Below are 13,988 nucleotides of genomic sequence, written 5' to 3'. Positions count from 1 at the left end.
CGAAGAAGAGATTAATTAGGTAGGAAATAGTTGGCGCTAGGGTTTAACAACTTGAAAATTAAAATTTTTACCTTCCTCAACTTTAAAATTCCATCACCTTCAACTTTCAAACCCTAAGAACAAGAAGGGAATTTTGGAGGAGGATGGATTTTTGCTTAGAAATATTTTGGAATTTCTACGATTCATTGAAAAAAATTGATTGAAAATGAGGTTTGATAAATTTAAAATAACAGATTTTCCAAAAGAATTTTTGACTTGAAGTTGAGAACAATGACATTTAGGTCATTTTTTGTTAGTCACTAAGATAAAACCTAAGTCAAGGGACATATCATCACTTTGAAAACATGAAGGGTATCTCAATATTAACCAAAATTTATGATGCCTATTTTTTAGACATGCCAGTCGAGAATTTTTTAGATAACCGTACATTTTCAAATGTTATATTTCCTTTAAATTAGGACCACTTTTTATAGATTGATGATAATGACTTAAATGCTCTCACTTTCAACTTCTTATCAAAATCCTTGATTTTTCTTTGAATAATGCTGAAAAAGCATCTATAATTCCTATCCACTTTCATGGTAAGAAGTGTGATATGAGGTTCCGACTTGAGGTCACTCCAACACGACTCTTTTTCTTTTCAAAATAAGTCATCCTTAACATTTTTCATAAAATATTACACCTACATATTCAACTTTAATATTCTATCTACTTCTCATCCTTCAAACCTAAAGAACGATATCACCTTTGGAGAAATGAAAGATAATGAAAATTTTGAATATATAAAGATAAAAAAGGAAGGTTTCCCATATTGAGAGTTAAGGTGAGATTGAAAACAATGGATTGGAAAATAAAAATCAAGGGTCATTAACAAAATGTTGAAGACAAGGGTCCTTAGGCCATTTTATTAGGGATTGGACTATTTGCACCCACTTTTTTGCTTCTCTCACCCACTTAAACGTTATTTTCTAATAAGAAACTTTGATTACTCGTCGCACTCACTTAAAAAAAAAATGACTAATTTATTGTTTGATAGGAAGCTATGGTAAATTTATATTGTGACTTGGTATGATCCTACCAAATCCATTTGAAAGGACTTGGTAGGAACTTACCAATTGGAACACTATAGGAGCTTGTTGAATCTTGTAGGTGGATTCCTACTAAATCTATGTTGGCTCATTCGGTATTGACCTAACAAATGAAGTTTTATTTGAAATTTTTTTTTTTTTGCTATCAAGATTTTCTAACAATTACTAGATTAATAGTTGAGATTTTCATGATCATTGCTAATCCATTTTGCAAGTTCTAAAGGTATTACTTCACCCTAATTGAAATTACGTAGGTTCAAAGAAGAAGAAAAATAACAATAAAAACAAGAATGAAGTAGAGGAAGAGACCAAATTAGCTTCACTAGAGAATGGTGGATGCAATAGTAAAATTAAAAGCGTCGAGATAAATGCACATGGTCTTGGTATGCAGCTGATGTGGCAAGGGCACAAAATCATTTATCATTTTTCATCGGGATATATAAAGAAAAAAAATGTGTGGTTCTGTGCCCTTGCCATGTCAGCTGCGTACCCAACCACGCACCAAGATCGCGTGCATTCATCATTATTCAAATTAAAATTACACCTTCTTTAGATGGGGGTGAAAGCAAGAATGTAAGTGAGGTGAGCAAATAGGTTGGTGCCTATTTTAGGGAGCTACTATTGCCATACCAACTCTTGCTAATGACACACCAATTCCCATGCAAATCACAAAGGATTGCATATAATTGGTGTGGCAATGGCAGCTCTCCTTTTTTTAATTATTAGTCTACGAGAAGAGACCGAGGTCAATGGGCACATTCAAAACGTGGAGGTGGAGGTGGAGGTGGAGGAGTACCTATTTTTCGGGGTTTTGGTGTATCTGTCTCTCTTGCTGTTGTTTGATATCTGAATTCTGAAACAGAGGGTTTTACAATTTACAGTCAAATATTTTGAATGTCTGCAATAGCCGTTGGAACGTATTCCTTCTACACATCACTCCAAATAGTAGTAAAAACCAGAAATTTCTCACATTCAAGCAAGCGAGGGAGTGTAAGAGTGAGAATCTTTCAACACCTCACCACCATCTGTTTGAGTCACCCAAATGAACCTCCTTTATTATGGTCTGCTTCTGAGATAGCTGAAGCTGTAAATGGCAAAATCGTAAAATGGGGTCCTTCTGGAACTATCTGTACAGACACCAGAACCCTAAACCAAACCGGTCAATGGTTTTTCGCCATCGTCGGCCAAAATTTCGACGGCCATGATTTCATCAACCCTACATTGTACAGTAAGGGATGTGTTGGAGTTATTGGGCATCGAATTTGCGAGAATTGGGATAAGGGTTTTGTCGAATTGGAAGAGAAAGATGATTCCATAAATGCCCTTCAAAAGCTGGCTAATTACGCCAGGAACAGGTTCCACGGCCATGTAGTCGGGGTTACGGGCAGTGTGGGGAAGACGACTACGAGAACCATGATTGCTCTCGCTCTTGAAAGCCTTGGTTCGGTTTATCAGACTCACGAGAATGAGAACAATCGGTTTGGAGTTGGGTTCACCTTGATTGGGATCCCGGGCAATGCAGAGGTGTCGGTTATAGAGCTCGGTATGAGTAGGAAAGGAGAGATCTTGGAGATGGTACAAATGTGTCGGCCATCAGTGAGAGTGATTTTGAATGTGGGTTCTTCTCATTTGGAGAATTTTGCGGATTTAGAGGAGGTTGCAAGTGCTAAAGGGGAGATTCTAATGGAGGCAAAGACGGGGGATGTATGTGTGTTGAATGCGGATGATCATTTGATTATGAACCTTCATGTCCCACCTGGAGTGAAGAAGGTCAGTGGGTGAGACTCTAATTACATTTTTATTTTTTGTATTTTGGTTCAGGAAATAATTGGTTATCTGGGTATTAGATATTGATACTCATCGTGATTTATTGGTATAAATAATGGTATTATATTTGATTGTGTTCCAGTCCTTCTCAATGTTAGAAATCGTTGGTTTTACTTGAAATTTGGGCAAGTCGATGATCAAAATGGTATTTTTTTGGCTCCACGTAAGGGTTTAGTTAAAAACCAACCAAATTTAGTTCAGTTTCCATGGCATCATTTGTTAGCATTTATTCTTTTTCCATTATTCCTATTAAATATATATCACAAGATTCACCATCCTTTGTTATAGATGTATAATTGCAATCTAATTTTTTGGAGGAGTTCTGAAATAGATATAAATATTAATCTAATAAAGGAGAATATATATATAGTTTGATTACTTTGACAAAAATAGTATGCACTTAAAGACGGTATCTCGTTATGTGTCTCATGCATAGTGGGTGAGGACCCACATTGAATCTGGCCCCACCTAGGCAATTTATTGCCCAACAGGCACCTAAAATGCAATGATTAACAATAGTACATTCATGGGTTAGTAATTACAAGTGACAAAGAATCACTTGTAGACTGTGAACAAGAAACCATCTGTATTGCTTGTGAGGTTTTTGGTTTGAACCCCTTTTGTGCGTTAGAGGTGCTGATCTCCCTAAAAACAGGCTTACCCGGTGCAACACCAAACAACTTGCTAAGTTGGTAAAGTCTGTCAGTGTTGGTATCATGGACTTCAGTCATATTATCACATTTTATCCAATAATTCAATGGTACACCAAGTCTCTTTCAAACATACTTATGTGTAAGTGTAACCAAGGAAATTGGAAATCTTTCACTTTGACTTAGTTTCCGTTCTAATACCAGAAAATTGATTTGTTTTTTCATTGGTTCCTTTGGGTTTAAAAAAAAAATATACATTTCTTGCTTATTCTTAGATGGAGGAATCAATTGTTCCCTAGCAAAGATTATCTCTATTTTTTATTTATCAGAAATGTGATGTTCTGGCTTGTCTTTAGGTGCTCTTTGGTCGAAGAATGGGCTGTGATATACGGTTAGTTTTAGCTGAAACTACGGATGGAGGTTATGGAGTTCGAGTAGTTTTAGAAAGTAACACAGAAAGGTAAGTTATTTTTACTCCAAATTCATGATATTTCTTTACATTTACAAATATTTTATAACTTTTAAACATAAGAATATCAAACATGTAGCCCATTTTGAACTTGTTTCTATATTCTTAATAATCTGTGTAAAGGAAACTTTATCTCGTCACTAGTTCAACATGAATAGGCCAGACAGTTACCACTTGGATGAAAAGCATTTCCTGACACTTGTTATAGCTATTTGACATAAACAACTTCATCTTCTTCTTCTTTTTTTTCTTTTATAATTCTATATAATATAAAGAACTCTATTGTATTATTTATCGATGAACTTATAGCTTACTTATGAATGGAGGAAAAAGGATTTGGTTAGCGACCCCTGAATCTTTGGGACAAGGCTTCGATTATGATGAAGGTGATGAAGTTCTGTGCTGCAGCCAAGAATTTGCTAGTTTTCATTTGTGAATAGAACTAGGGATAATATGAAAAGGCTGAAGTGTAACCATTCACAACAATTTGACTCTGCTAGCATGAACATGAATATGTTGCACGAGTCTATTATGCTCATGGACGAGTCTTAACTTTAATAAATTGAACTTGAAGACGATCTTCGGGGTTAGTTTGTTGCATCTTGGGATCTTTATACATTCATTAGGCTTACAAGTTGATCATTGTGTTGGGATGAACAAAGATTTAAAGAGAGTGCTTGTGTCTCGAACTTGATTTGTTGTACTCGAATTCTCAAATTTTGGTGTCCAACTCCAATAGTAACCACATGTGTTCATGGTTTCAAAACTCGTCCGCGAGCGAGACCTATCGTCCGAATCGTCTCTATATCGCCCCAGCAACGAGACAGATGGACAAGTCAATTATCAGATGAGATTTAAAACCCCGCATTCATTTTTCTCATTGTTGAACAAGATGTCTCAAACATATTGGAAAACTCGTTTAAGATGACTCGATCTCATTCACAGACGAGACGAGACGTCAAAACGAGTTTTAAAACCATGCATGTGTTAGCAGCCTTTGTGAGGCCATATTAAATACCAAGCAAAAAATGGCATCTTAGCTTTCCTCTAATTTAATGAAAATAACTTATAAAAAAAAAAATAGTGAAAATATCTGCATAAAAAAATATATTTTAAAAGCTAAATTATTAAATTTGGGAAGACTAATCCTACTTGGTGCTTTAGAAATTTCTGTTTTTAAAAAGTATATGGTTTTAGATATATAAAAATTTATCTAAGAGTGGTTGGAGGCAGAAGGGAATGAATAAAACAAAATATGGTATAATGTGTGAAAGTTGAAGTTATTTAAAATAGAACAAAAGACAAATCAAAGTTGATGTACAAGTAGAAAATGAAGAGAGAAAAAAAGCTGAGAGTGGAGATGTGTCATTTTCCCAATAATTGATGCATTATGAACTCTTAAAAGTTGAAGTTATTTAAAATAATAATTTTATTGAAAATTATTAGAACATTGTGGGTAGGTTTTCTGGAGGGACGTTCCAAACTCCTCTAAGAGATGGGCCTTCTTACATGTATTTCACCACCTCACCTTATCTCAACTTGAAGGAGAGGAGTCAGAATTTTGCCAATGTAGGGGTAATAGTGGTGGATTTTTTTTTCCGTCGTTATTATCAGTTGTAATAACATAAAATTTTTATAATTTTAAACTGTCTTGTGGGGGCAATTACCCCCCTATAAATCCGTCCGTCTACTTGATAAATTTGATACCACTTGCCAACTTTATCTCTTTTTTCAATGACATGAGGTGTTCCCAATCCCAACCCCTTTTGGAAATAGAATGAATCCATTCAAATACATCCAAGCACCACAAATTGGCGTATCTCTGGAGTAGACGTGAGTGATTACTTGCTAACTCTATCTCCCAAAAAAATGAAATATTTATTTTAGCAATTGGAGTGGAATAAATACTATAATAACAGGATATAGACATAATGGTGTAGGTAAATGGACTAGTTCATAGGTCCTTTATTAGGTGGAGAGCCTCGATTGGCCAAGTTAGCTCTCGTAGCAAGAAAACCCTTGCCCAAGAGGATACATATTTTAAAATGCCACTCGAGAAAACCTTTTCATAAAGCTTTATTTCTCGGGGTACTTAGATGCTCCCATGGTTTGCAAGAAAGAAAAAGGATTCATCTTTGATTGCATTAGGCACGAGATGGAAAAGAGAACGTATGAATAAAGAATTGAGAAGAAAAAGAGTTTCATGAAGGCGACAATCACATATTTGTCCTTGTCATGAACAATAAACATTGAATCTTGGCATCTTGAAAATGTTAGATTCAAAATTTTTAAGGAAAATGGTTTCGGATTCAAATTTATGACGTTTGAAATATTTTTTGGAAGTTATTATTTATAATAACTTATTTTTAAAATAAATCCCCCCCAAAAAAAGTTACTAAACTCACCATTTGTATCAAAAAAGTTTATCTGATTGGTTAGGGAGAAAATTGTTAAGCATTTTTTCCCTGAATTTTACCCTTTTTTTTGTACATGTGGCATCATGCCATTGGCTTATTGTCTTAGTACAGTTTTTCATCAACAGCAAATTCAGACTCGCAGATTTGCTATTAAACTGGTAACCCTTTACCTCTTTTTTATTAGGTAACCTATCAAACTTTTTAAATGTCCCTTAATTTTTCTTACAAGTTTTACAATTATTTACATCTTTCATATAACTTGGAAATCAAGAGGAAACTAGGCATGTTAAAAGTTAGGTTAGACAAGGTTGGAATCGGTTGACTCCCCAAAAAACACAAAATCCAATTGTCAAGATTTATCCTAGCAATATGTGATGTATCGTTGGTGTGTGAGTGAAAAATAAGAACACATTGTCATTATCGAATCTAGTATCTAAGGATCTTTAATGGAATGTCTAGTAGCTAGAGTTCATTAACCCGGCCTATGAAAGGGGAAGGCCTTTAGTCCGAGGTCAAGCATTCGACGATGTCGTAAGGGATGAATGCTCACCTTCAAAGAGTAAGGGAAGGGAAGAGTATCAATCACCTAGAGTGGATGGAGGGTAATCCTATATACGTAAGGGTATGGTCCTACAATATTTTTTATGTGATTTGAATTACTAATTATTGTGAATTTGACATAAGTATTAAAATCTCTTCGGCAAGTACCACAACTATGTCCTAATGGGGAGAACTTAAATAGGATTGTTGTTGATTGATGTCTATCTCAGGGTGTCGGATTGAGGAAAAAATCCCTTGCATGTTTTACCCCAATCATTGGATTTCATGTTTTAATGATCAGGATTTCATACTTTTTCATGAGTCCCCCATCCCAAACCATTAGATAATATAACTAAAACAATAAGTAAAGAATAATGATAACCCCCCCCCCCCCTTTGACATACACCCCTAACGTCACATGTGTTAGAACCATGGATTTTTTTCCTGGGGTACATAATTACGCATATTTATGGGGATGTGCAGTTGTGCATCCCAAGGAATTTTTTTCTGGTTTTGACACATGCCTCATCAAGAGTGTATGTCAGAGGGGGGGGGGGGGGGGGGGTCAGAATATCACAACTCATAAGTGAAGGGTGTGGGGGTAATGTTTTCACTTTGCATGCATCATCACACATTACATACATTCATGCACCTCCCACTTAAAAAATACCACCTTTTCTTGTAACAAGTGGAAGGATTAGTTAAAAAGTTGATGGGTTTTCAGCTGATATGAAATGTGATTTGTACAAGTACTGTGTGTAGTATTGAACTACTGATATGCCACATATTTATTTATTTATGGGTAAGCTGGACCTAAACCCATGACCTTTGCAATGTGTCGAACCAATTGAGCTATGGGTCTAAGCCCAATATGCTACACTTGGTGCACTACTTATGAGAGCATATCTATTTACCAATGGATCATCTCTTATGATTGTATTGGTGATGACGTAGCGGAAGCGTGTGAATCAATAGCTTCGATAGATTGTGTTTAATGGAACACTCAAAATCAATTTGAATCGATAGATTCAATTGATAAACAGACAGTAGCTTAAAAAAAAATAAAGCATAAAACTAAAAAGTAATTAAAAGAGAAAAGCTAATTGAATTGATGGTTGTATTTTTTTTTCCTTAAATTTTTGGATTTGGAGCTCCTTATATAGATAACAACTTATAATCCTACTAAAATACTAAAAATTAACATTCCTAACCTATCTATAACATAATACTAACTTTCTAATCCTATTAGTACTCAAATTGGAGACTTCTAAGCACTTCTAATTATAGCCTAAATAATAAAAACAAATTTAAAATAAATTATAAACTAACAAGGAATTGTACTCCTACCATAACTATGAAATAGAAATCCTACTAGAACTGGAAATAGAAATAGAAATCCTACTAAAACTCTAACTAGGATTGTAGATGTCCTACATTAGGTGAGGAAGGTATTTGTCATTAAAAAGTAAATGAGTTGTTCTTACGTTCCTATGTTTCCACTATAATGCTTATATTTTTGAATGGACGTTGATGTTTAGGGTGGACTTTGTGATTCCTAGTCCAGGCTTACATTTGGCACTCAATGCTTGTGCGGCTGCAGCAGTTGCAGTTACGTTGGGTGTTTCTCTTCCTCAAGTTGGGGTGTCCTTATCAAGATTTATTCCTGTTCACATGAGGTCTGAACTCGAAATTGCTGGAAATGGCATCAAAATTATCAATGATGTTTACAATGCCAGTCCCACCAGTACAAGGGCTGCTATCGAATTACTAAAAGCTATTGACTGTTGTGACAAAAGAGTTATTGTTCTTGGAGACATGTTGGAACTTGGTCCAATGGAAATACAAGCTCATGAGATGGTTTTAAACTTTTGTCGCGACATCCGTATTGGTTTGGTTGCACTTGTTGGGAAGAGGTTTCTTGCAGCAGCCGAGAATTTAAACCTAGTTGGGATGAGAAACATTATGTGCGCCCTTGATGCTGAAACTCTTGCATTACAAATTACAGGAAAGTTAACTAGTAATGATGTTGTTTTGGTTAAGGGTAGTCGCGGATTGCAAATGGAGAAAGTAGTTGATGCAATTAAGGCAATCGGTATGGGTTAATCATTTGAATGATTATCAGGATGATGGTGTCAAACCATCCCAATATTATTTAGGTAGTTCTCTCTCCCTTTTTTGCAAAGGTTATACAAAGAGAGATTCTATTGCCGCACCAACTTTTGCTAACGCCACCCCAATTCATATGTAAATCACCAAATAATTGCACACATCTTGGGGTGGTGTTAGCAAAAGTTCATGTGGCAATAGAAGCTCTCCGTACACATCCTTCGATTCTATTTAGTATTGTTTCATTTGCATCACGAACATACATAATCCTAATTTTGCAAACAATTAAACAGGTTGATGAAGGCCATAGCTCTATTAATCTCGGATATAAATATAGTGAAGTCTTCAATCATGAACAAGTCTCGGATATAAATAGCAAAGTCTTCAATCACGGACAAGTCTCCAGCGATATGCATAGTTTTGAATGATTATAAGGATGATGGTGTCAAATCATCACAATGTTATTTAGGTAGCTCTCTCTTGCTCTCCCTTTTTGTGGAGGTTATACAAATCCTTTGTATGTTTCTTTCTAGTATTGTTTTCATATACATCAAGAAGATATGCTATCCTGATTTTTAAAACAATTAAACAGGTTTATGAAGGCCATACCTCACTTTATTAGTCTCGAGTATAAATAGCAAAGTCTTCAATCACGGACAAATAATGATATTGATGGCAGTAAAGCGGTTGGTGAGTTCACGAGCTGTACTCTTTCGTTTCAACCTGTTTGACAATTGGGTCATTCAACCAAGTATTTTTCTTTTTTCAGAATTTTTATGTGTCTATGTTTCTATGTTCTTTTTTTTCCTAGTTTGGAGCCAGAATTCCTGCCGTCCATGTTGGAGGTGGTTTAATAATTGCATAATAAAGCATGGATATGTGCGGTGGGGCTTGCCATTTGGTGAGTCCCACATTGGATACCACTTAAAGGGATGAATCTAACTATCAAAATTTTATGAATAGTCTCAGTTATTTAAGTTGAAGTTGAATTTGATTGATTGAAAAATTATTTGAGGATGATGATGGCATTATTATAATTCCTTTTAGAGTCCATGCATATATGTAATCTTTTGTACACTTAGATTCTACTTTTGACTTCCTTACTATGTAAAAGAATACAAACCCAATTCATCGCCACTTCTCACTCGTGTCTTTCATCAAGGCATGTGTTTTTTTTTATATATCTTTCCTTATTATCTCCATCCACGCCATTTTTGGATTTCCACTGCTTTTTATTGTCGTTGACTTGCACCACAATGTTCCATTCTTACTAGGGCTGCAACTTGGGCTGGGTTGGGGATCAACCCGTGCCCAACCCACACTTGACAAACACCATTTCAACATCCCCATTCCTGCTATGCTTATCTATGAGTATGTTATTTCTTGACTGCCCAACATGCTAGGTTGGTTGATTGGTACACTTTGATCTCATAATAGCTGTCATCTACTCTATCCATCTTACAAAATTCTATGGGTTCCTCACCAATCTATCAAACACTATACCCAACATGCTAGGTTGGTTGATTGGTACACTTTGATCTCATAATAGCTGTCCTCTACTCTATCCATCTTACAAAATTCTATGGGTTCCTCACCAATCTATCAAACACTATACCCAACATGCTAGGTTGGTTGATTGGTACACTTTGATCTCATAATAGCTGTCCTCTACTCTATCCATCTTACAAAATTCTATGGGTTCCTCACCAATCTATCAAACACTATACCTAATTGTGCGAGAAATTCACCTCGCGGAGGCGTGACTTTATATGTTTCTTGTTCTAAAGCTTCACCGCTGTATATTCTCTTCCTACTTTACTAGCTCGACATTGTTTCCTCATTTTGGACTTTGTTCTTGCAGTTCTGGAGGCAGATGTCTCATGAAATAGTCAACATGGCCGAAGAAAGCAAGGATGTATGTTTTCGCTTAGGATTCATGTTCACCTTTGATTCAGTGACGAGGTGGGCACGTAATACTGGTTATTTGTATTTCGGATCAACTAGAATCAATCTTATATGTTGATGAGACGTAACTTGGTCCTGAAGAGACGGACTATACTTAAACTACCCCTATACTCCTATGGGGCCACCTAAATTGGCTATGCCTTAATCCAGCCGGTCTGGGGTAAAATTGATTTTTAGATTTAAAAAAAAAAAATCATTTAATATTTTTATTTTTAAATATTTTTTGGAGTCATTTGATATTGTTCTTCATCAAAATAAAATATTTTTAGCCCAACACTTGTGGTCTCAAGATGAAGGCCCTAACACTTCTTTATGCAATTGGGCCCGGCTGGATTAGCAGGCCAACAGGCTCAGTTTACACCCAGCTTGGGCTCCTCCTAAGTAAAGACTTATATTTTATTCTCATTATAACAATTTCTACAAGCAAGAAGTGGCATTTACCCCTAAATTAAAGGAAATCTTAAGGCTATATTTAATGATATATCTTCTAAAATATATTATATATATTGATCATTTACCTCTAAACTATAGGAAAAATAAGAAAAATGATATTGCATGAGCCCTGGATATTACAATTGAATTGTCATTTTTATGGGGTTTGTCGATGATAAATCATGCTAATAAGTCTTCAGCACCAAGGTCTTGAACCCATAGCTCAGTTGATTTGGTATATTGCAAAGCAACTTTGAGGTAGTGGGTTCAAGTCCAGCTTACCCATAAAAATAAAAATAAATGAAGTTCTGTAACACCGCAAGGGAGTGCATTGGTGTAATTTACGAGGTACTTAAAAGTTTAATTAGGATGATGATTGGTAATTGGCTTAAAAAAAAAGACGATATAATTTAGGTTTTCATTTGAAAATCTATTAAATATTTTAACAAATAAAATGTTTAAAAAAAAATGATGATTTTTTATTTTTATTTTATAAATCCAGTATCTTTATTGATAGCATGGTTGAGGAGACCGAGACGCAAAAGCACAAGCAAGAAAAAGAAGGAAAAGAAAAGCAAAACCAATAAAGATACAAAGACAACACCAAGAACCAAAAGTGATGAAACAAACAATGCTGGACAATCAAATCCCATTTGGTTAAAAAGTCTACGAAGTAAAGCTCCTTTTAACTCATCAAAAACCTTACTCCACAAGACGGTAGTCCCCATGATAGAAGAAATAATGCCCTAACAAAGGTCCTAAGATTTCTTTCTTTCCAAAATGCATATTGCGAAGAAGTGATGCTCCAAAGCTTTCTCTTAAATATCGAAAAATCTCACTCTTAAGGCTAGTCAACCTTCCACTAAGTTCCTAGAGGACCTTGGAGCGCACCACCTTACCTCAAAATATCTTAATAAATTAGACCAAATCTCAACAACTACCTTACAATGAATGAGTAAATGATCCCCTGACTTCCCATCATCGTTACGTAACCCACAAAAGTTTACCGAAATAATCCCTTTTCTCATAACGTTATCTACGGTCAAGATTCTTCCCAAGGAAACTAACCACACAAAGAAGATAACTTTAGAAGGAACCTTACGACCCCACGCTTCCACAACCGAGTAAGAGTTTACTATCCTCCCTACCAATTTTCCATAGAAAGATTTAACCGTAAATAAGCCATTCCTTCTTGGATCCCAAATGTGAGTATCCACCTCCGACAAGGTTAATACCACCGATTCTGCACCCACAACGGGCCTACCCACAGTCTCTACTTCCCAATCATTGAAGACTCGTCTGAAACCAAAATCCCAAGCAATACCTACGCTCGAGTGAGACAAGAAGGAAGCCACACTCTCCCCTTTTTTCAATGACATAGCAAACAAATTGGGGAATTGATTCTTTAAGGGACTAGAGCCACATCATCGATCTTCCCAAAACCTTATCAAAAGCCTGTTCTCAATTTTAAAACTAATCTTATCTTAGAACAAAGGGAGAATTTTTAAAATACATTTCCAAAAGCCAACCGGGAGAAACCACTGACCCAACCGAAATTCCCTTCTCCAACTTCTCTCCAAAGACTAGTACGTTCAATACCAAACATTCATAGCCACTCCCCTAATAATGCTTGATTCATCTTCTTTAGATTCTAGACCCAAACCCCCCAACCTTTCTCAAAAGACAAACACTTTTTCAATTTACAAGATGAAACTTTTTTGCTTCCATCTCCATCATGCTAAAGAAAATCTCTAAACAACTTGCTTAATTTCTTCTTTATTGAACTTGACATAGTGAAAAGAGAAAGAAAATACATCGGTATGCTAGTTAGAGTACTTTTTAACAAGGTTAGCATTCTCCCTTTTGATAAATATCTTGCTTTCCACGAATTTAATCTTCTACTCACTCTCTCCAAAACCAGATCCCAGATTGCAGTACTAGAATAAGCCGTTCCCAGGGATAACCCAAGAAAGGTCGTAGGTAAATGCTCCACTTGCGAACCCATAGTCACTCTGAGTACCTCTATATTTACCATGCTCCCCACTAGAAAGACCTTGCTTTTACTCAAATTCATAGGGATCCCAGAGAAAGCTTTAAAGCAAACAAGAACACCACTCAAAAATTAAATTTGCCTCTTAGAAATATCCAAAAAGATCAATGTATCATCCATGAATTGAAGATTGGAAACAATGAATACCTTGGGATCCCACCCCAAAACCTAACAAATCCCCGTTACCAACTACTTTTCCCACCATCTTCCCAAGAGCCTCGGCCACAATAATGACAAGAAATGGGGATAAGGGGTCTCATTGTCTAAGCCCTCTAGAACTCTTGAACCAACTGGTCAACTCCCCATTTACTAGAATTGAGAAAGACGTTGTGGAGATGCATTTCAAGACTGAATTAATCCATCTCTATCCAAAGCCCATACGCCTCATCAAATACCTCAAGATATTCAAACTCACATGATCATAGGCATTCTCAAGATCCACTT

At 35.8% G+C, this 13,988-nt stretch overlaps 1 protein-coding gene across 3 annotated transcripts; it reads left to right on the top strand.

Annotated features, from left to right (window-relative positions):
- Nucleotides 1–1,693: 1,693 nt before the first annotated feature.
- LOC147397826 (uncharacterized) lies at nucleotides 1,694–11,480 on the top strand. 3 transcript variants are annotated; one of them, XM_086446831.1, is made up of 7 exons: nucleotides 1,694–2,858; nucleotides 3,922–4,025; nucleotides 8,530–9,147; nucleotides 9,391–9,566; nucleotides 9,690–9,787; nucleotides 9,909–9,998; nucleotides 10,959–11,480. In XM_086446831.1, the coding sequence occupies exons 1-3, from the start codon at nucleotides 1,983–1,985 to the stop codon at nucleotides 9,092–9,094; spliced, it is 1,545 nt and encodes a 514-aa protein (XP_086302957.1). In that variant the 5' UTR covers nucleotides 1,694–1,982; the 3' UTR covers nucleotides 9,095–9,147; nucleotides 9,391–9,566; nucleotides 9,690–9,787; nucleotides 9,909–9,998; nucleotides 10,959–11,480. The 3 variants fall into 3 exon arrangements, with proteins under 3 accessions (XP_086302957.1, XP_086302955.1, XP_086302956.1); XM_086446829.1 differs by lacking the exon at nucleotides 9,909–9,998 and having other exon boundaries at nucleotides 10,959–11,474; XM_086446830.1 differs by lacking the exon at nucleotides 10,959–11,480 and having other exon boundaries at nucleotides 9,909–10,630.
- Nucleotides 11,481–13,988: the final 2,508 nt, after the last annotated feature.

Source organism: Akebia trifoliata, chromosome 7 (genome assembly GCF_017979445.1).
Source record: "Akebia trifoliata isolate Shusen 1 chromosome 7, ASM1797944v1, whole genome shotgun sequence".
NCBI classification, from domain to species: Eukaryota; Viridiplantae; Streptophyta; class Magnoliopsida; order Ranunculales; family Lardizabalaceae; genus Akebia; species Akebia trifoliata.
This window is presented reverse-complemented; position numbering and strand designations above follow the sequence as displayed.

Coding starts and splice junctions, on each gene's coding strand:
- LOC147397826 (XM_086446831.1), top strand. CDS start 1,983: ATGTCTGCAATAGCCGTTGGAACGTATTCCTTCTACACATCACTCCAA. Junction 2,859..3,921: donor TCCCACCTGGAGTGAAGAAG/GTCAGTGGGTGA, acceptor GCTTGTCTTTAG/GTGCTCTTTGGTCGAAGAAT. Junction 4,026..8,529: donor TTAGAAAGTAACACAGAAAG/GTAAGTTATTTT, acceptor GTTGATGTTTAG/GGTGGACTTTGTGATTCCTA.